The 22,512-nt window shown below is 45.4% G+C and overlaps 1 protein-coding gene across 1 annotated transcript in view; it reads left to right on the forward strand.

The window, feature by feature from the left end:
• IL31RA (interleukin 31 receptor A) overlaps positions 1 to 22,512 on the forward strand; it is a gene marked incomplete at its 3' end in the record, with an annotated part of 127,450 nt that overhangs the window by 49,020 nt on the left and 55,918 nt on the right. The window contains exon 2 of the mRNA XM_082243878.1: positions 13,368 to 13,432. Within this exon, the coding sequence (XP_082100004.1) occupies positions 13,381 to 13,432 (52 nt within the window). The 5' untranslated portion in view covers positions 13,368 to 13,380. The remainder of the gene's footprint in view (positions 1 to 13,367; positions 13,433 to 22,512) is intronic.

Consider the following 22,512-nt stretch of genomic DNA (forward strand, 5'->3'; position numbering starts at 1 on the left):
ACAGAGGTTTCAAATGGAGTCCATTCGCACAATAGTAGCGTTCCTACACCAAGGGGACTTTTTGGCCTTTATCGATATCGAGGTCGCATATCTGCACATCCCTATTTACGCTGGACACCAGCGTTTTCTTTGCTTCACTGTAGGAGAGGAACATTATCAATTTGTGGCGTTACCCTTTGGTCTCGCCTCCTCCCTCAGGGTCTTCAACAACGTGTTGGCTCCAGTATTGGCATTACTGTGACAGCGGGGATTGAAGTACTAGGTTACCTAGACAATCTCCTCTTGGAGCAGACTCCCACTCAGTTCTGGTGGGCGATCTGTCAATCACTGTACGGACTCTGCAAGAATTTGTCTGGACCATCAATTTCAGAAAATTTGCTCTGGTCCCAGCCTCCAAATTGGTTTATCTGGGACTGACTCTGGACTCAGACTCTGCGAGGGTGTTTCTTCCCCCGAAAAAGCTGCAAAAGTTGCAAAGGGAAACTTTGATTGATCCAGCACTCTGTCCTCATTGCGGACTTGCACGCGAGCTCTAGGCCTGATGGTGTCTACCTTCAGGGCGGTTCCATTTGCTCAGTTCCACACAAGAATTCTGCAAAGGGGTATTCTTGTCAAGAAGAACAAGGATCCAAAATCTTTGGACAATCTGATTCGGTTGAGGCAAAAGTGCTCGTCTGTGGTGGCTCCGTTCCTTGAACCTGTGTCAGGGCAAGCCCTTCCCTCCATTGTATTGGACTGTGGTATCCACAGATGCCAGCCTGTCCGGCTGGGGGGGGATTACTTAGAAAGCTGTATGTTCAAGGGACCTGGACTTCCGATTAATATTCTGGAACTCAGAGCGAGAAAGCTTTGCTTGAGTCACTGGACAAATCGTCTGCAGGGTTGTCCAGCTCGGAAGGGATTGGCTGCGTCTGCTGCCATCATATCCAGATGGATCGTGCAGACGGTGGTACAGGCGTATTCACTTAAGGGTCTGGTTCCACCTTTCCCTGTGAAGGTACATTCTGCTAGTGTGCTGAGTGCCTCTTGGGTCTTTCACCATCAGGTGTTAGTAATACAAGTTTGCAAGGCGGCAACTGGGTCATCTGTGCACATGTTTACTAAATTCTACAAAGTAGATGTGTTGGCATCCTCGGATGCTGCTTTTGGCCACAAGGTTTAGCAGGCTGATTTTTAAAGGAACACTTTTTTCTCTTTGAGGGTGTATGTTGTTTCTAGGTGAGCTCCAGTTATTGCTGGTTGAGCTCCATGTTACCTGGTTGGCTAAGTTTAGCCTTTGGGGAATTACGCTCTTTCTCTGCCTTGTCCCCCCCCCCCATGCAAATACTGCTTTGGGACGTCCCAATGGTTAAGAAAAATATGGAGCTGCGTCTTTCAATGAACAATATCGAAAACTGGATTTTTGACTTACCGTAAAATCCTGTTCTCTGAAGTTCATTGACAGATGCAGCACCCGCCCCTCTATTTCTGAGTGGGTTGGGGTTTTTTACTTCTGACACTGCTTGCAACAAACTGAATTTTATAGCAGAGTGAGTGGGTGTATGCCTTCAGGGACTGCCCCATAGGCGTGGTAAAGTTTTTTTCCTGCCTAGTGTTCTACTCCTGTAGGGGCAGCATAACTCAATGGTTAAGAAGAATATGGAGCTGCATCTGTCAATGAACTTCAGAGAAAAGGATTTTACGGTAGCTCAAAAATCCAGTTTTTTTTCAAAATTTTGTTAAAAAAAAATCCCAATAAACGTATTTTGATTGGTTTGCGCAAAAGTTATTGCATCTACAAACTAGGGCAAAGATTTGTCATTTTTAATTTTTTACTAGTAATGGCGGCGATCAGCGATTTTTAGCGGGACTGCGACATTGAGGCGGACAGATCGGACCCCTAACTGACATTTTTGACACTTTTGGGGGGGGAAGTGACATTACTACAGTAATCATTGCTAAAAATATGCACTGCTACTGTAATAATGACACTTGCAGGGAAGGGGTTAACCAAGCGGTGATCAAAGGGTTAAATGTGAACATGGGGGGGGGTTTTCAAACTGTGAGGGGGGTGGATTCATGGAATCAACACAGAGACCTGTGTTCCTAAATAGGAGGGACACAGGAGCTCTGTATTGATTCCTGAGATAACAATGGTCTGCTGTGTTTACAACAGCAGACCGCCGTTCTCTCTCAACGAGGAGCGATCGCGGGTGCCCGGCGGCAATCAAGGCCGCTGGCCCCATGAATTTAGCTTCCCTGCTGGTGAATGGGAGCGCGCACGAATCGTTTTAGCGAACCCCCGTACAGGTACGGCGATTCACAAGAACCTGCCGCGTATATCGAAGATGGCTGGTCGGAAAGTGGTTAAATGGCACCTAATGCACTGAAATATACTATGTTAAACTTGCAGTAATGCACAAAAATATACTGCGTTATATGTGCAGTAATGCACAAAAATATACTACAGTGGGGATCGAAAGTTTGGGCACCCAGGTAAAAATTTGTATTAGTGTGCATAAAGAAGCCAAGGAAAGATGGAAAAAATCTCCAAAAGGCATCAAATTACAGATTAGACAATCTTATAATATGTCAACAAAAGTTCGATTTTATTTCCATCATTGACACTTTCAAAATTACAGAAAACAAAAAAATGGCGTCTGCAAAAGTTTGGGCACCCTGCAGAATTTATAGCATGCACTGCCCCCTTTGCAAGGCTGAGACCTGCCAGTGTCATGGATTGTTTTCAATCATCTTCTGGGAAGACCAGGTGATGTCAGTCTCAAAGGTTTTAAATGCCCAGACTCATCTGACCTTGCCTCAACAATCAGCACCATAGGATCTTCTAAGCAGTTGTCTAGAAAACTGAAACTGAAAATAGTTGACGCTCACAAAGCTGGAGAAGGCTATCAGAAGATAGCAAAGAGTTTTCAGATGTTAATATCCTCTCTTCGGAATGTAATTAAGAAATGGCAATCATCAGGAACAGTGGAAGTTAAAGCAAGATCTGGAACACCAAGAAAAATATCAGACACAGGATTGTGAGAAAAACAATTCAAAACCCATGTTTGACTGCACAATCCCTCCAGAAAGATCTGGCAGACACTGAAGTTGTGGTACACTATTCCACTATAAAGAGATACTTGTACAAATATGGTCTTCATGGAAGAGTCATCAGAAGAAAACCTCTTCTACGTCCTCACCACAAAAATCAGCGTTTGAACTTTAACAAATTAACATATAGACAAGCCTGATGCATTTTGGAAACAAGTTCTATGGACCGATGAGGTTAAAATTGAAGTTTTTGGCCGGAATGAGCAAAGGTACGTTTGGAGAAGAAGGAGCACAGAATTTAATGAAAAGAACCTCTGTCCAACTGTTAAGCATGGGGGTGGATCAATCATGCTTTGGGGTTGTATTGCAGCCAGTGGCACAGGGAACATCTAACGAGTAGAAGGAAAAATGGATTCACTAAAATTTCAGCAAATTTTGGATGGTAACTTGATGCCATCTATGAAAAAGCTGAAGTTAAAGAGAGGATGGCTTCTACAAATGGATAATGATCCTAAACACACCTCGAAATCCAAGGGGGATTACATCAAGAGGCGTAAACTGAAGGTTTTGCCATGGCCTTCACAATCTCCTGACCTCAACATAATTGAAAATCTATGGATAGACCCTAAAAGAGCAGTGCTTGACAGACAGCCCAGAAATCTCAAAGAACTGGAAGACTTTTGTAAGGAAGAATGGGCAAAGATACCTCAAACATGAATTGAAAGACTCTTGGCTGGCTACAAAAAGCGTTTACAAGCTGTGATACTTGCCAAAGGGGGCAGTACATGATATTAACTCTGCAGGGTGCTCAAACTTTTGCACACACCATTTTTTTGTTTTCTGTTATTTTGAAAGTGTAAATGATGGAAATAAAATCTAACTTTTGTTGACATATTATAAGAATGTCTAATCTGTAATTTGATGCCTTTTGAAGATTTTTCCATCTTTCCTTGGCTTCTTTATGCACATTAATACAAATTTTTACCTGGGGTGCCCAAACTTTCGATCCCCACTGTACGTTAAACGTGTAGTAATGCACTGAAATGTACTGCATTAAACATGCACTAACACACTAAAGTATACTGCGTTAAATGTGGACTAACACAGAAATATACTGTGTTAAACGGCACCTAACGCACTGAAATATGCTGTGTTTAAACTTGCAGTAACGCACAGAAATATTTTGCGTTAAATGTGCAGTAACGCAATGAAATATACTGCGCTAAACGGCGCGTAATGATCTGAAATATACTGCGTAAAACGTGCAGTAACGCACAGAATTGTAATGTGTTATATCTGCCTAACACACAGAAATGTACTGCGTTAAACTTACAGTAACGCACATAAATATACTGTGTTAAACATGCACTAACGCACTGAAAAAAACTGCAGTAAATGGCATGTAACGCACTAAAATATACTGCATTATGCGTGCACTAACGCACAGAAATATACTGCTTTAAATGTGCACTCAATCATACACTGAGCTATAATGCAGTAAACCTGCCCTGACAAAACAAACTGTAAAAATGAAACAAAACAAATAAAAAAAAAAAACTGTAAAGTAAAAATAAATGGTCACTCCCTAAACTCACTGTACTATTACTAGATTCATTATGTCAGAATGTTTATACTGCTCTGATAAACAGTGTCTATTTATGCAAATAAGCAAAGATCTGTCAAGTGAGGAGATTCTCAACTTCTTTCCATAAATCAATAAAAATGCAAGATCGTTTTAAGTGACGCTAAACTGAAGATAAGGAGAATATAATTCTGTGCAAAAATATATATATTTATTAAATACTTCAGTGCAAAATACTATGTCAAAAATCTAATTGGTGATAAACACAAAGTTTAGAACAAAATGCAATAAAATATATCACACAGGTAATATGAGAATTATAATCAAAGAATATTATCTCAGAATAGTAAAATAACCATAACCAATGAGTTCTAGAATATGATTAATAGTCTACCAGGAGGACATAAAAGATGGCAACCAATATGACAGATTTGACACGTGACTTCTCTCATCCCACAGATATTCATAATTCCAATATTTTAAATAAAGTTACATGGATACAAATTGTTATACCATGCACTGAAACTTATTAAAAGTCCAGAGATTTTTGGTAAAGTAAACTTCTACTGAGTCAATCTACTATAAAGAATATCATCATAACTGAACCATTTACTAAAGCCAAAATTAGCTTAAAATTCCAAGATAAGAAAAATGAAACCAATAATACTACAGTTAGAATGATTTAAATTCAAATTTTGATGCTAACAGTTTAGGTGTGAGAATGGATCAATTAGGAGTATATGGATAAGGCCATTTAGAATGTATACTTTACCAAAACAATGTTTCTGTTAAATGGGATGTCACGCTGTCCTGGCTTCAGGATCAAATGCCCCCCATCAGTGTCTCAGAGCTTCCTTTAAAGCAACCATTCCTCTCACAGTTTCTTCAATCCCCCCCCCCCCTCTCTAGCTGACTAAAACTTTATGCTACCTGAAGTGTGGACGAGGATCTCATTACCATGTAATTCTTACGTCCCTAAGGGGTACAATTCCTAACATTCTAATGACTTGGACCCAAAATTAAGCAATCACCAGAGGGCAGTGTTGTGTTGCGATCAAATTTGGGACATTGAATTTAATTATACTATTTTCCCAAAGATAACCCTTTGACCTATGTCTGGTAAAAAGAAATTAAATCATTTGGGTTGTCGTCTACCACCTCAGCGTAGAATAGACTCTATCTTTAACCACTTGCCAACCGCCGCACGCCTATCTACGTCGGCGGTCAGCCCCTCACAGGCAAAGTGACGTAGGGCTACGTCACTAGCTTGTGAGGGTCTAGGGAGCGAGCGCGCGCCGCCGGAGGCGCGCTCCCGCGTGGTCACAGACCCCCCCCGCGCGTGTGACCGGCGGACCCGATGTCCGCCGGCCACTCTGCGATCGGCGGGGGAGAGGGAGAAAGTCAGGCAGCTTGTGTAAACAAGCTGCCTGTCATTCTCCCCTCTGTATAAGAGCTGATCATATGGATCTACTATGTAGATCCATTGATCATTCTGCATACAGCTGAAGCCACAGCCAATCACAGTAAGAATCACGCCCCTAGGGACACACACAGCCCCTCCCTCTCAAATAAAGTTAACCCCTTCACTACCAGTGTATTTTTACAGTAACAGTGCATATATATAGCACTGATTACTGTAGAAATGTCACTGGTAACCCCAAAAGTGTCAAAAATGTCAGTCAAGGGTCCGATCTGTCCGCCGCAATGTCGCAGTAACGCAAAAAAAATCGCAGATCGCCGCCATTACGCGTTAAAAAAAAAAACAACAAAAATGACAAAAATCTTTCCCTTAGTCAGTAAACGCAATAACTTTTGCGCAAACCAATCAAAATACGCTTTTTGCGATTTTTTTTACCAAACATAGGTAGCATAAAACAAATTGGCCGAAAATGTTAAAAAATTTTGATTTTTACATTTTTTTGGGGGGGAATTTCATATAAAAAAAAGGGAAAAATATTGCTATTTTTGCAAAATTGACGCTCTTTTTTTGTTTATAGCGCGTGATCAAAAAATCGCACAGGTGATCAAATGCCGCCAAAGAAAGCTCTGTTTGTGGGAAAAAAAGGACGCCAAATTCGTTTAGGTACAGGGTCGCACGACCGCGCAATTGCCAGTTAAAGTCACGCAGTGCCGAATCGCAAAATACCCCCTGGTCGTTTAGCAGCCAAATCCTCCGGGGCTTAAGTGGTTAAGATATATGTTTGTTTGGATAAAGTTTTATGACCTTAGTGTCTCAGAATACCCTTCTTTCACATACCTTAAAATGAAGTAATTAGTTCAAGACGCATAAGAGAAAGAAAATAAAATAATAGTATATATATATATCTACCCAACAATATATATCTAATGTTCACACTAATATATCGATAATATATAAAATAGTGCTATATACTACTTACTCATAATGAGGTTGTATCCTAAATATATTTTTAAATGAGCCCTAAAATAAAGACATACTGAAGTTATTGTTCATTGTTAAACATCACTCTCATTAGTATTTGGCGTCATACTGGCTGGACACTATCTGATAAAGTGTCAAGAAACTAATTATTTATGGCTTAAAGAAAAACAAAAATCTTGTGTTGAAACTTCAAGACTTTCTGTAAAAGACATCTTGCTTAAAAGAATAAGAACTTTCACTCACCCCCAAAACAAAATGGATGCCAAGCTGCTCAAAATTTTTATGTATCTAACTGAATATATATGGCCTTTATATAATTCCATGTTTTTATAATCTCCTCAACAATCCTGACAACACTAAAGTAAAAATGAACATTTACTACACTAGCGCTGACTGAACTATCACTAGATTCACACTAAACTGTTATTCTACACTGACAATAGAGTCAGAATAGCACACTAACTCTCTAGTATCACTGAACAGAGCCCAATGTTCTATCTTTCCACGCCACTATCACACTACAAATGGCCACTATTTAAAGAATAATTTTATAGTGTGGGGTGGGACTAAGAGCAACGAGCCATTATTGGATAGAGTCATCATCATTACTTTCTCCAATCATGGCTCTGACAGTGCCCTGTGCCCTGATTGGGCAAAGCTTTCATTGCTTCAGCCAATCCGAGCTTCCAATGCACTGTGCAGCAGTGCAGTGCATTGTGGTTATTCGGCGGGCCAAACAAAAGGTTGAACGCCCGATAATTCGGGTGTTTGTCGAACGGGCGAACAGCCGATGTTCGGCCCGGACTCATGCTCGGTCCGAATCGTTTGCCCATCCCAGGTGAGGAGGAGCTGAATAGAGAGAGGGGAGCACAATATTTTCATTCAGGTGAAGGGCAGAAACTGTCTTATTTAGAAAGGAATGACCAGGTCTAAAAAATTGCCTTGTCCTTGTGCACAATCAGGAAGGGGGGATTCACAGGACAATGCTGACAACTTAGATACAAGCCTTGCAAAAGTAATGGTCAATAAAAAAGCAACCTTTTGAGACATTACAAGAAAATCTCCTGAATATTCTCAAAAGCAGGGCTTTGTAAGACTGGAAGCACCAAAATAAAGGATAAGTTAATCTTTTGGAACATGTTCCAGCCCCTGCTGGATTAAAGAAAGATTAGCCAAAGGATTGAAATAAAACAGATAATAAATGTGTCTCCACGCAAACCTTTACCACGAAGTGTAAGAGACTAAATAAATAAATTATTGAAGTAAACAAAAATAATGTAATATATGTGCTTCGTTCACATACTAAAAACTAATAAATCAAAAATAAATTAATATGGTGCATAAATTTATATAGTGAACAACGGTCACACAAGAAAAAGTCCAACGAATAATTGCATTCAAGTGCCTTAAAGTGGAGTTCCACCCTAAATTTATACTTACCTCCATCTTCTCGCTCCGGGTCACCTGAAAAACAAATGGATAATCGCATTTTTTTTTTTATTTACCTCGTATAGAAGAAAATATACTTACCTTACTTCCTTCTTCCTCCCCTCAGCGGCCACGACCCGTCGTCACTTCCTGGCTTTGCAATGATTCCTGGGAGCTGAATGCCATCGCTCCCAGGAATCATTGCGCCTGCACCGGCCCCGACGTCAGTTCCGGGGTGCGCGCATCATTCCCTTCTAAACAGCTTCTGAGCATGCCCAGAAGCTGTGGAGGGATGACGCGCGCACACCGGAAGTGATGGCGGGGCTGGTGCAGTGCATCGTGGGACCCAAGAAGACAGAAGAGGACGCAGAAGAGGATCGCACTGGCTTCAAGCTGCCCACACCGGAGATGGCAGCGCTGGACAATACTTTTTCAAGGTAAGTATTTCTCCTAAAAGGTAAGTGCAACCCAGGACAGATCAGAGGCTAGTCATTGTGCAATGTACTAGCCCTGACTGTCCCGGGGGTATTTTTATTAAAAAATGTATTCCCAGGGTGGAACTCCGCTTTAATGAATCAATCCAATGTGTATATTAAATCAAATTTTCATCCCAAAACTCGTGTTTCACCATGTGCTCATCCACCTCCTCCAAATGTGCAAAATTGTTGCTCACCAAAGATTGAGACCTCATATGATACAAGCAGGGCCGGCGCTACCTATAGGCAAGGTAGGCGGTGGCCTAGAGCGCACATCAGTGGGGGGCGGCGCCTGCCCTCCCTCTCTGCCTTCCTCGCTCTCCTCTCTCTCCCCCTCTCTGCCTTCTGCACTTGTGGAGAAGGAGCAGCATACCTTGAATCCCAAGCCAGCGGAGTGGAGGTGGAGTTGGCTGTCAAATTGATGCTGTGATGTCGGGAAGGGCGGGGCCGATATGCGGGGCTCCACCCGTTTGTCCCCTGTATAGTCTAGACAAAACAGCGGTGGGTGGTTGGTGGGCAGAGAAGAAGGTGGCCTGGAGCTGTCAAATGCACTCTCTGATGTCGGGAAGGGCGGGGCTGATATGTGGGGCTCCGCCCCTTTGTCCCCTGCAAGTGGTTGGTGGGTGGAGAAGAAGGTGGAGGGGGCGGGTCCAACTACTGCCTATGCATCTATAGTTGTGTATAATTTGCCGGTGAAGGGGCGTGGTTTAGGAGCGTGCTGAAGAGAGAAGTCAGTGTATAGTCAGAGCAGCCACGTGACTTGTAGCCGAGTGTGCCGACTACTGTCTACTACAACTTCACCGTCTGTGGTAAGTACCATAGGGGAGCTTTCGGCATGGCCTTCCCTTGGGTTTAAAGATACTTAGCTGGCAGACTGCAATGCCCAGCATGCCCACTGTAGTGATCCTGAAGAACTGCAATGCCCAGCATGCCCACTGTTGTTATCCTGAGGAACTGCAATGCCCAGCATGCCCACTGTAGGGATCCTGAGAAACTGCAATGCTGAGCATTGCAGTTCCTCAGGATCACTGCAGAGGGCATGCTGGGCATTGCAGTCCCTCATGATCACTGTCGTGGGCATGCTGGGCATTGCAGTTTCTCAGGATCCCTACAGTGGGCATGCTGGGCATTGCAGTCTGCCAGCTAAGTATCTTTAAACCCAAGGCACTCTTCCCGACATCAGAGAGTGCATTTGACAGCTCCAGGCCACCTTCTTCTCTGCCCACCAACCACCCACCGCTGTTTTGTCTAGACTATACAGGGGACACACGGGTGGAGCCCCGCATATCGGCCCCGCCCTTCCCGACATCACAGCATCAATTTGACAGCCAACTCCACCTCCACTCCGCTGGCTTGGGATTCAAGGTATGCTGCTCCTTCTCCACAAGTGCAGAAGGCAGAGAGGGGGAGAGAGAGGAGAGCGAGGAAGGCAGAGAGGGAGGGTAGGCGCCGCCCCCCACTGATGTGCGCTCTAGGCCACCGCCTACCTTGCCTATAGGTAGCGCCGGCCCTGCTTGTATCATATGAGGTCTCAATCTTTGGTGAGCAGCAATTTTGCACATTTGGAGGAGGTGGATGGCTGGGCAGCATGCCCTCTGCAGTGAGGCAGATGGACTGCAATACCCAGCATGCCCACCACAGTAATCCTAAGGGACTGCAATGCCCAGCATGCCCTCTGCAGTGATCCTGAGGAACTGCAATGCTCAGCATGCCCTCTGCAGTGAGGCAGATGGACTGCAATGCCCAGCATGCCCACCGCAGTGATCCTGAGGAACTGCAATGCCCAGCATGCCCCCTGCAGTGATCCTGAGGAACTGCAATGCTCAGCATGCCCTCTGCAGTGATCCTGAGGAACTGCAATGCCCAGCATGCCCTCTGCAGTGAGGCAGATGGACTGCAATGCCCAGCATGCCCTCTGCAGTGAGGCAGAGGGACTGCAATGCCCAGCATGCCATCTGCAGTGGTTCTGAGGGGCTCCACATCCATCATGCTGTTGGGATGACGGGCTACAACTCCCAGCATGCACTCTGCAGCCTACACTAATTGAGAATCCTCTCCACCTCGTCTCTCTCCCCCTTCCAACCCCCTTTCCCCCCCCTCCTCTCCATCCACCTCTCCTCTCCCCCCCCCTCCTTTCCATAAACCCCCTCCTCTCCTCCCCTCCTTCCTCTCCATACACCTCCACCCCCCTTCCCCCCCCTTCCTCTTTATACACCCCCTCCTCTCCACCCCCCCCTCCATTCCTCCTACTCTCCATCCCCCTCTCCTCCCCCCCCCTCCTCAGTACCTAACGCACACCCCTTAACCCTGCATGCAGTACGTAGCACACACCTCAACCCTGCACTCAGTACCTAGCGCATCCCACAACCTTGCACTATCCAAAAAGCGCACCCCGCAACCCTGCACTCAGTACCTAGCACACCTCTCAACCCTGCACGCAGTACCTAGTGCACCCCAAAACCCTGCACTCAAGACTTAGAGCAAACCCCTCAACCCTGCACTCAGTACCTAGCGCACCTCTCAACCCTGCACACAGTACCTAGCGCATCTCTCAACCCTGCACGCAGTACCTAGCGCATCTCTCAACCCTGCACACAGTACCTAGCGCATCTCTCAACCCTGCACGCAGTACCTAGCGCACCTCTCAACACTGCACGCAGTATGTAGCGCACCCCGCAACCCTGCACTCCCCTGCATTCTGTGCATTACACACTTCTGACCCCTGCCACCTACACCGTATACATGGGCAGGGGAAAGGGGGTGCAGTCAGGGGCAGAGCCAAGGGGGGGGGGGGGGGGGGGCGGCAAAATTAGATTTCGCCTAGGGTGTCAAAAGTCCTTGCAACGGCCCTGGATACAAGATGTCAAATGCGCTCATTTACCCAGAATCTCATATGTTGATTGGATGAGTGGCTTTAACTCTCTCCTCTTTTACCAACCTTCTCAACCAATTAGCACAATTCACCACTTTATTTCCTTCAGTTAAAATGAGAACCTTGAATGGACTCAAAATTGGGTTTTCCTGTGCAGGCAAGCAAAATGTTGGATCAGGAGCATCTACACCAGCAATCAAGACAAGAAGCCTTCTTGGTGGTTTGTGCCAATTGCTTGAGAAGGTTGGAAAAAGAGGAGAGTTAAATGGAGCCAATCATCCAAACAACATATAAGATCCTGGGTAAATGAGCACATTTGACCTCATGTATGAGGTCTAAACCTTTGGCGAGCAGCAATTTTGCACATTTGGTAGAGGTGGATGAGGACATGGTGGAACATGAGTTTAGCGATACATTTTATTTTATTTTTTTTATGTTTAATAAAAAGCCGTGCCTCTCAATGAACATAATAGAAAATATAGTTATTTGTACTCACAATAGCATTCTTTTCTTTTAGTTCATTAAAAAAAACTTAGCTACCAGCCCTCTTCTGGGCTGTTTGTGCCTGTTGCAAAGGTATGATATTTAGCTCTATGCCAAGTTTATTTATACATGTATTCTTTTTGTACTGTGTTTCTGTACTATACAACTAAGTTAATAGGATATTCAACTTACCAGTAAAATCCTTTTTTTTTTTTACAACAATTTACTTGGTACTTGGTGCTTTTGTACTTGCAATCTTAGTTAAGTATGGTGACTTGATATATCCTTAATCGTACTCTGGGCGACAGGTATGCACTGACTTAAGACACATGGTCAATTAACCAAAACGCAGTCTCTGCATAATTAAGGACATATCTATTCCACTAGGTTGATTATCCCAATAATGCGCAGTACACTACACCTTTCGTAAGTCTATACAAAATACAGCAGTTAACTCAAAATTATATAATAGAAATCTTAACTACTAAAACATCGGGAAAAAATGCCACCGTCCCAGTACATACAAAGTCAGTGCCTGCTGTTAGGCTGTTCTGTAAGCTAGCACTTTTCAGAATTGCAGAGCTGAAGTCAATTTTACTGTATTTATTTTTTTGCGTGTGTATACAGTTCGTTTTTTTTTTTTTCTTTTTTGTATGTAAGCTTTTGTTTTTGTTTTTTTTAACTTACAAAACTTTCAATAAAAACTATTTGATAAAGAAAAAAAAATTTTTTTTTAGTATAGTATGGGACACAGATAGTTCTGTCCTTATTATCATCTAATTGATTGCTGCATAACAGGCTATCCGGGAATGGTATGGGTTATATAGGGGGATATCCCTGCAGATTTCCAGTGTCCAAATCACCTGGTGGTAGATGTATATAACCTAGTCATAATGATTACATAGCATGTGTCCCATACTGTACTCCAAAAAATAGATTTAATTGATGAGCCAAAAATCCGATGGGCAGAATAATCCATTGATTGATTTCCAATTAAAAGCTTAGTCAATGACTATCATTAAGTATTTCAATGTATGATGAGTACAAAAATTCTATATTTCCTTTAATTGTATGTATCTCCTTCCTTTACAGAGGTAAATAAAAGATGTTTGGCACATCCTGGATTTTAGTCATGGCGGTGAAGCTACTATTAGCTGGTATTTTAACCTGTTTTATTTTATATTGCTCCACCCTATTAGATTGTAGGCTCTTCTGAGCAGGGCCCTCTTAATCCTCTTGTATTTTATTGTATTGTAACTGTATTGCTTCCCATTTATATTGTAAAATGCTGCATAAACTGTTGGCGCTGTATAAATCCTGTATATTATTAATAATAATAATATTCAATAGGAAAGATGTGAGTCACATTTATTGTGGGAAACCAGACCCGAGTAAATGACATAAAAAAGGTGCTGAAGGGGTATAAATATCCCAAGCAGAAAGATTGGTCTTTTAAGTGGTAACTCCCAAAATCACAAAACCATAACATTTTTCAAAAGCTATACAAGCTATACATTTATTATACACATATTCTGTGTCATACATAAATAAGAAACATAGTAAAAATAGAGGGAGAAAGAACATCACCCTATAAGTTAGAACATACAAAGCCATCAAGTATGTGTAGTCAGTCGAAAAACATAATATGCCAACATGTTTGGCAATATATCTTTTCCGCTTCTTTAGGGCTGTCTTGTATGTTTTCCGTATAATTTTTCACGAATACCTAACATATACATAGACATAAAAGTGTAATATGATATGAGAAAAAAAAAAAACACACCAAAATAGTCAAAAGGCAAAAATTGTGATTATCAGGAGTGGTCAAGAAAAGGGGAGACCAAAAATATAGATATGTCCATCAAATACTCCAAGCGCCCAGATATCCCAAATATAGCCAAAAATACATCCAAGTTCACCAAGCTATATTGTAACACCCTATGAGTATACAAAAAAAAGGAAAGGGAAAACCGAGACAAAAATCACAGGAAAAGGAAACAAATACAAAATGAAGTCAATGTCCACAATCCTAGAGCTAGCTTTTGTAGCACAATTCCCAGCAAAAGTGCTGGATGTGGGTCCCCTGGGTCACCGTTAGCAACAAAAGTACCTTTCTCTTACGTCCTCTGCAGTCGCAGCCCGTTCAGATGTTCTTCACTATTGGGTAATGCGCCCCCTCTGCAGGAGCAGGCTAGGTAGTGAAAACTTGACAAAAAAGAGTTAAACAAAGACACACCTCTAGGGGCTGTCCCTCTCGAAATTACCCTCAGCCATTCAGTGCTGCTCTTCAGTTTCTTGCTGCCTAGCGTTAGGAGTAGGATTAGGTTTCCCAACTGGTACTCCTGTCTCGGTTTTTTATTTTTCTTTGAAAAATGTTTTGATTTGATTTTTCTCACTCTCACTAGTTAGTCAGGGGGATCCTCCTGTAGAACTACAAGCGACAGCCGGGCTGGGCCTCGCACTGGATAATTTAGATCCTTATGGTGTCCCAGCCTGACCAGCCAGCGTGCGCAGGTTGTGGTCCGCCCAGGCCTCGCCACGACGGTGCCCATGTGGATGGGGACGAGCCTGCGGAGAGCTTTCCCAGGACGTCTCAACTTTGGAAAGCCCTGTGTTGCAGCGTCCCCCCTTGGCTGACGGCACCCCCACTCAGGGTGGGAGGTGGTCCGTATCAGAGCAGAGCCCGCAGTCCGTGGTATGGTGAGTGATGCTACCCCCCGTGTTCCTGGAACAGTCACCTGAGGGGGAGTTATGTGGGCCCACTCCGGGGATGTCAGAACATGCGGTCTCTGTAGTTTTCCCCCCTGGCCGGTTTGGACGGTCCCTGCCTCCTTTAGGGGGGTGCTCTGCGGTAAACGCTGCATTGGGGGGGGGGGTGTGGGGGCTTGTTACCTTGTCCTGGGGGTCTTCCTGATAGATTCCCGCGGCGGCCATTTTCCCCGTGCTTTTTTCCCCATTAACTTGTATTGGCATCCATTTTTGTGTGGCTCAGGGCACTGTCGGCCTCTAGTGGATGATGTCACTTCCTTCATCCATCTTCAGTTACTGCAGGGGTGAGCATTTTTCACTTTCATATGTCTCTGTCATGTGGGGGTTTTTAATGCATTTTGGGTGTTTTTTTCCAAAAGTCTACTGCTTCCTCCAGCAGCAGTTGCGGGATCGCGGTGCAGACCGCGAACTCGCCAATTTAAAAGGCCAGTGTCCCTTTTTTTGTATTACTGCCAAAATGAGTCCAAGGTTAACCCTATCCCCGCTGATCTATTTTTTGCGCTTCCGGAACATGCGGAGCACCTTTCCGCAGCACCCTCTACCTGCAGCCGGTGCTCTCTGTCATCTTCTTCAGAGCCTGAAGTGGTTGCCACAGACAGCGTCCCCCTGAGGGGTTCCAGTCCATGCACTTAGTAGGGGAGGTGGTCCTCCTCCGCTGCAGCGCAGGAATGCGCTTTGGTTGCTTATTCGCTCTGTCAGAAAATTTTTCACAATTTTAAATTTCAATTTTGCATCATGAGCCTACCCAGTCAGGTTAGCGGGTTTCCTTCGGGTCCAGCACAGCCCAGAAGTGGGGTCAGGTTTCTGCTGTGCCAAGGAGTTTCACAATACAGTGGCACCACGTTAAGCTCACGCTGGCGGTGCCTAAGTGTTTTTTCAACGCCGCTATCCTTTTGCACATGGTGTCACCTGGGGTGCACCACACTGTTTCCGGATTAAATAACTCCACGGTGGTGCCCCTGAAGGACTCCCTGGTGTTTATTGACCCGATCAATGGGCGTGTGGAGTCTGTTTCCCGCCATATTTATTTGGTGGCGGGCTCCCCCCTCATGCCTGTGTTCACTTCCATGCTGGTTTCACAGATACGGAATGGGTCAAGGTGCTTATACACAACTTGGTGGTGGAGTCGGTCTCTCTGACTCTTATTGCCCTGGTGGAATGTATAGCCTGAGCCATGGTGTTCCTGTGTGACGTGGCCCTGGACGAGGCTCCTCTGGTCGCAAGGTTATCCGCAGTAGGGGTTGTGCCCCGCTGCATGGTTTGGGTTTGCCGACCATGCCTCCAAATAGATTGTGTATGATATCCCTTATTGGAGGAACGGCTTTTTGGGGACCCCCTTGGTTGGGGTTGTCAAGGGTCTCACAGGGGGTATGAGTACCCTCCTGCCCCGAGCCGCACAGGGTTAATCACCCTGCACGTGGCTGGTCCCTTCTTTCTAGGCCTATCGGGGGCCTCAGGGGCGCAGGACGAAGGAACATCCTTCAAGGCCTCTGGCGGTGAGTAGTAGTCCTGGTCTGGTGAGCCCACGACCGGTCAGTCTGGTGCGGTGGCCCAGTCTTCTTCCGCCTGCCAGGACACCCTCACCCGTTTGCGAGGTGGGGGGAACATCTGTGTCTTGTTCAGGAACCCGGGTTGTCCAAACTTCAGGACAAGGGGGTTCACAAACTGATTCGTTCAGGGTACAAGATCAAGATTCGATCTCGCCTCGCAGACAGGATCTTTCCGTCAAATATCCGTCTGTCTCCCGATCGTTTAGGAGATCTCAAGGGGGCTGTGCAAGATCTTCTTGCCCAAAGAGTTGTTATACCAGTCCTTCAGTGGGACAGGTTTCGCGGGTTCTATTTCAACCTGTTCATGGTGCCCAGAAAGGATAGCAAAGTGCATCCAATTCTGGACCTCAAGTCTCTGAACCCCTTTGCGTGGGTGACGAAGTTTCAGATGAAATCCATCCGGTCGGTGGTGGCGTCATCAACGTTTTCTCCATTTCGCGGTGGCAGAGGACCGTTTTTCAATTTATGGCTACCTTTGCAGAGTCCGTTGGAGAAACGTAAACAGCATCTTCCTGCTGTTATTTACTGATGCTTCTCCTTGCAGGGAAACAGGCCAAACCACTGGAGCCTGAGTGACTTACAGTCCTGGCGAGTCAGGGAAAACATTGGGGGTCTTAGAGCATCCCCACCAGACCTTCTGGATGCACCGCCCATCACTGTAACGGCCACCCGTGTAATTCAGTTCCTCTTTCTTTGCCCGATGGCTCAAGGACAGTCTCATTAAGCTGTCATTTGTAATCCGAAGATCCTGGCCCAATGGCCCAAAGGATCTGTGAGGTTGGAGTTCCTCCTCAGGACCCTGGCCTGGTGCCCCAAAGGGTCTGCAGAACAGGGAACTTGTGTAGATGAACAATAAAAGCCACAAGTCTCAAAAGCAAACTTTAAACTTAAGAATTATATTTTTTTTTTCCCCGGCTAGCCAGCCATTACTGTCTTTTTCCCTTTTTGGAGACAATATTTCCTTGTGTAGTACTCTGGGTGGGGAACCCTTACAAGGTTTCCCTGGCTGTCCCGAACTTGGACCGACCAAGCCTGGCCTGATCCATCTGGGCGGCGGACTTCCAGCCGGTCCACATAAATTGAGCGCCCAACGTACCACTGCATTTTCACAGAGGTAAATTTATCCCATAAGTCTCTCCTGGAAGGATCCCGGAAGGGTTTGGAAACAAAAAGAAAGTCCCAGATTGCTTCATTGCACCATGACTCTTTGCCTCAATTTGCAGCATTATCTCCCTGGGAGCATACCGATAATCATAGCCATATTCCATGGCCACTTTACTCTGCAGCCACCGCTGCATTCTTGAGAATCTGGGGAGGGTCTTCCTCTTACCCCTCCCAGCTAAAGAGAATGGGGTCTCCTCTCGCCTGATTAGGGAGCCATAGGCCTCGTTCTGATCCTGAGCCCGGGCATAGTTTGTGGGTGGGGTTAAATTTGAGACCCTATTTGAGTAGACCTCACAGAACCCCAAACTTTGAGCCATCTCCCCTCTCTCTATGGACTCTTTGGTTTCCTTATCAGGCACATCCACTAAATCAGGACTTGGTGAACTGCTTCCAACTTCAGAGCCCCAGTCCCACTCTGTTTCATCCTCCGACTTCAAATTGTCACTCCCCTCCTCGATTGACCCATACTTGTACTGGAAACTTGGAGACCCCACATTGACAACCCTGACCTCTTCCTCACTGCTCACACTAGCTGCTGAGGCCTTGATGGGCGGGCCATTTTTCTTTGGAAATGGGAATGGGGGCAGACCTGGTTTCTGCTGCGGTACTGGCCACCTCCCGGCCCTCTGTACTTGTATGCACTCTCTTCCTTGTGCCCGAGTCCCTCCTAATGCCAAGGCTGCACCACTGCCAGGTTGCATGGCCTCCAGCTGCATTAAGACTCTGAATACACTCCTCCCACCTCCGTGGAGGGGTCCTGACTCCATGGCCATCATCTCACGAGTGATCCCTTTCTCCCAGGACACACACAGCTGTCTGGGCCGACCCTCACTCCTCTCCGACCGCAGCAGCAGATAGCCACAATGCCCGCACTGGCCCCATGCCTGCACCCGCATAGTCACACTTGCACACTGGGGACATACCAGGCCCAAATGCTCCACGCTTCCTCCGCTGCACAGAACCAGTCCTCCATCGGGCACCATCCATATGCCGGTATCCCATACGAATGACGGATGCGGCTTCTCGTTCTGCTCCCGGATCTGCCAAGAAAAGGTTCTCCACCAATGGGTGAAGTAGTTGCGGCTGCGCACTTTTGTCCATCAGCCAGCTCTATGGTGCTTCTCCTCGCACGTGTCTCCCTCTCAGCCATACCCGAAGGGGGGAGTAATCTATGGACTCCCCTAGTCACTCCTGATTGGCTGGGAGCGACCGACAATTTTCTGGCTTGCGCTTTCCCGCGTGGTGCAGTAACCCTTCCAATGCCACGCTCTTTCACCTCAGCCGACATGGAAGTCACTGCAAGCATCCCTCGCCAAACATGCATCCACTCTTCTTACTTGTAACAGGGCCCCAGCTGCGCCTCCCTTTCCTGGAGCAAGCTGTCCCTCTTTGCCAGGCCAGAGAATTGCCCTGCTGTCGCATGCATGGTTGACAGTCCTCTTACCGACACATGTACAAGTAAAGCCCACCATACTGTCTCAGAAGAAAGCCCCACTGCCTCTCCCGGCATGGCCGACTGCAATCTTCACAGTATCGCTGCTGTCGCTATACAGAATGAATGTCCCGCTGTCGTATGCATTAATCCATGCCATCCAAGTCAACATTAGTCCATATAGCCTTGACACACACCTGGCCCCAGGCACCCCGCTCCATGTGCCCCTGGCCGCCATTTTCTCCATCCACACTTGGACCTTTTTCTGTCAGACAGTTTTTATTCACAGTCAAAGGCCTCTTCCCTCCTCTCCAATACTTTATAGCAGAGTACATTTCATAGCTGAAGTGGAAGGTTCCCGCCATTTTGCAGTACTGACTGGAACATTTGTGTTGCCACGGGCAACCTTCCAAGTGCACTTAAATCTTCATCCCACTCTCCCTGTCCCCTGTAGAACATGCCTCACACTTGGCTTGGACATCAGAGCTGAAGTCCCGGACACAAAATTGGAGATTTAGAAAATGTTCTTTGCCCGATGTCGTTAGCAACCGGCCTGGTAACCCAAGGTGAAATCCCGGATGAGCCCCCAAATGTAGCACAATTTCCAACAAAGGTGCTGGATGTGAGTCCCCCTGGGTCACCGCTAGCAACAAAAGTACCTTTAGGCATGTTTCTCCTAGTGTGAACACCGAGACAAGAACCAATCCAGTTTCTTAGGGTTTTTTGGGTTTATTTAGGAACTTGGATGGGAGAAGGGATGAGTGGGATACTCCAACTACTGAACTATGCACAATTAGGCAGGGACTCTAGAAAACACTGCTTGACACTGGTTAATGCTGGCCAAATGCCTGTTAACGCTGACTTGACACTGTGACTTTGCCTTTGACTGCTGAAGTCCTTTTAAGCTCCCTGAGGTACTCCTTCCTGAGGTAGCTGACTGTATGCTTTAATTGCACTGCTGAACACTTCAGGGCCCACACTGGCGCCCCCTTTACTTCCCTATCTTCAGGGCTTTAATACTTGGCACCCCCTTTCACTGCCACAATTACTGGTTAGCTGGCTCCTGGATCCCCTTGACCTTCTGGTGCGGTCCCCTCTCTTAGGCAGACCCCTGGGCAGATCTTGAATACCCACGACACTGTTTTTCCTGAAGGTCTCTGCCCAGCAGCTCCACTCAGTGAGCACACTCTGGATCCTTTCTGCAGCTCCAGCTCAACCTCTGGTCCCTAGGCTGACTGCCTGGACCGCCTTCACACTTTACAGAAGGAGAGACAGCTGTCACCTCCTCCTGGGACCGATGCTCCCGCCAAAAGACACTGTGTCACATGTTCCCTCAGGATTTATTCCCAATCCCAGGGTGCATTGTGGCAAACCCCACCCACTGGGCCAGTCCTAAACCCTGGTGTGCTTTTGGCTAGGTGTTTCCTCCACCGTCCAACAAGATACCTCATTGGATACAGTGGGGAGACTCCCCAGACTTAACAGACACACCTGGAAACGTGAAAGCTGACAATTCAGGCCCCCCTGATAAGCAGACAGGGCCACATATGAGTTTGCCTAGCGCCTACCTAGGAGGGTGCTACACTTGTAACATGCGTGCTGCCTGGAGGATGCTAGTTGCGGTATGACAGTTGCTTTGTTGTCCTTCCTCTATCCCTGCATGTTTGTTCGCCCTGCCTATTGTTTGACCTATAATATGGGTAAATTCAGTTGCTTCTAATCACTAACTTAAGCCCAATGAGAGCGCCCCCCACCATAGGACCGCCCCCCTCTGTGGTATAAGAGGGGGGTTAGGATGTTGGGTCTATTGGTATGGTTGGGTACTATACTGCAAGTGTATGATACATTTCTGTCTGACAATTAACATGGATGCCTGGTTTACAGCTAGTCACTTGTGATGCCAAGGTAAGAAAGGTGAATTTTCCAGGGATTATCAGAGATGTTACAAGCTAGCTCTAGGATTGTGGACAGGGACAAAATTGTGTTTTCCTTTTGTGATTTTGTCTCGGTTTTCACTTTCCTTTTTTTTTCTTTTTGTATACTCATAGGGTGTTACGATTTAGCCCACAATATAGCTTGGTGAACTTGGAAGTATTTTTAGCTATATTAGGGATATCTGAGCGCTTGGAGTATTTGATGGACATATCTATATTTTCAGTCTCCCCTTTGCTGGACCACTACTGATAATCACGTTTTTTGCCTTTTGACTATTTTGGTAAATGTGGGGGTGGTGTTGTGGGTTTTTTTTTCTTTTTTCTCATATCATATTACACTTTTTTGTCTATGTATATGCTAGGTATTTGTGGAAAAGCGGAGAGGATATACCGCAAAACATGTTGGCATATTGTGTTTTCGATTGACTACACATATTTGATGGCTTTGTATGTTCTAACTTATAGGGTGATGTTGTTCTCCCCCCCCCCCTATTTTTGCTATGTTCTTATTTATGTATGACACAGAATATGTGTATATTATGTTTTTGTGATTTTGGCAGTTTCCACTTAAAAAAACAATCTTTCTGCTTGGGATATTTATACCCCTTCAGCATCTTTTTAAAATAATAGTAATATTCTTGTTTATTATGGAAGCAATGATCCTCTGCTGCTCAAATTGCAACCTGATCCTCTGCATAATACTTGTTGGCAGAACATGTGATTCTCGCCTTATGATCCCACAATGCTGCACTTGGTACTGGCCAGTTCCTGCAAATGAGCTGGGGCATTGTGCATAGCCTGGTGCAGGTGCCTGCTTGACCTGCAAGCTACAAAATTACATCTGGTCTCTAACCTGCTTAGTACAAAAGAAGTGGGGAAAAAAGATCAGTGATTATATCTGGTTCTGTAGCTCTCTTACTTTTGTGTCAGTTTCTAACATGTTGACACCATTTCCGTTAAGGTTCATTATGTATATGTAGGTGTTTGACATTTAGCAGGTAGAGTGGGGAGCACAGAGGGATCAATTTGGTGATGTTGGCCAGCTTAAAAATAAATTGCAGTTTATGCAAACCAAGTATGTTTTTGTGAAAATGTTTTCTGGAAGCATTACAGAGAAATATCCTTGTGGAAGATGGGTAGAGGGCAAATGCCTTATCACCGGTATTGCCTGTGTTCTTTTTGTGAGTAATCTTTTCCCTATTTCTGAATTTCCATGCCTTGTTCTGCACTGTGTCTTTGTATGGAAGTGGCCATCTTGCTAGAGGCAAGGCTTTGCTTTCTTATGTTAGTTTCCAGCATGGAAATCAGTGACCGCACAGTAGTGACATCAAATCTAATGACACTAGCAGTCAAAGGCAGGAGTTCCTCTGATCTCAAACTGCAGATAT

This window comes from Pelophylax lessonae (genome assembly GCF_965119305.1).
Source record: "Pelophylax lessonae genome assembly, chromosome: 1".
Taxonomy (NCBI): Eukaryota; Metazoa; Chordata; class Amphibia; order Anura; family Ranidae; genus Pelophylax; species Pelophylax lessonae.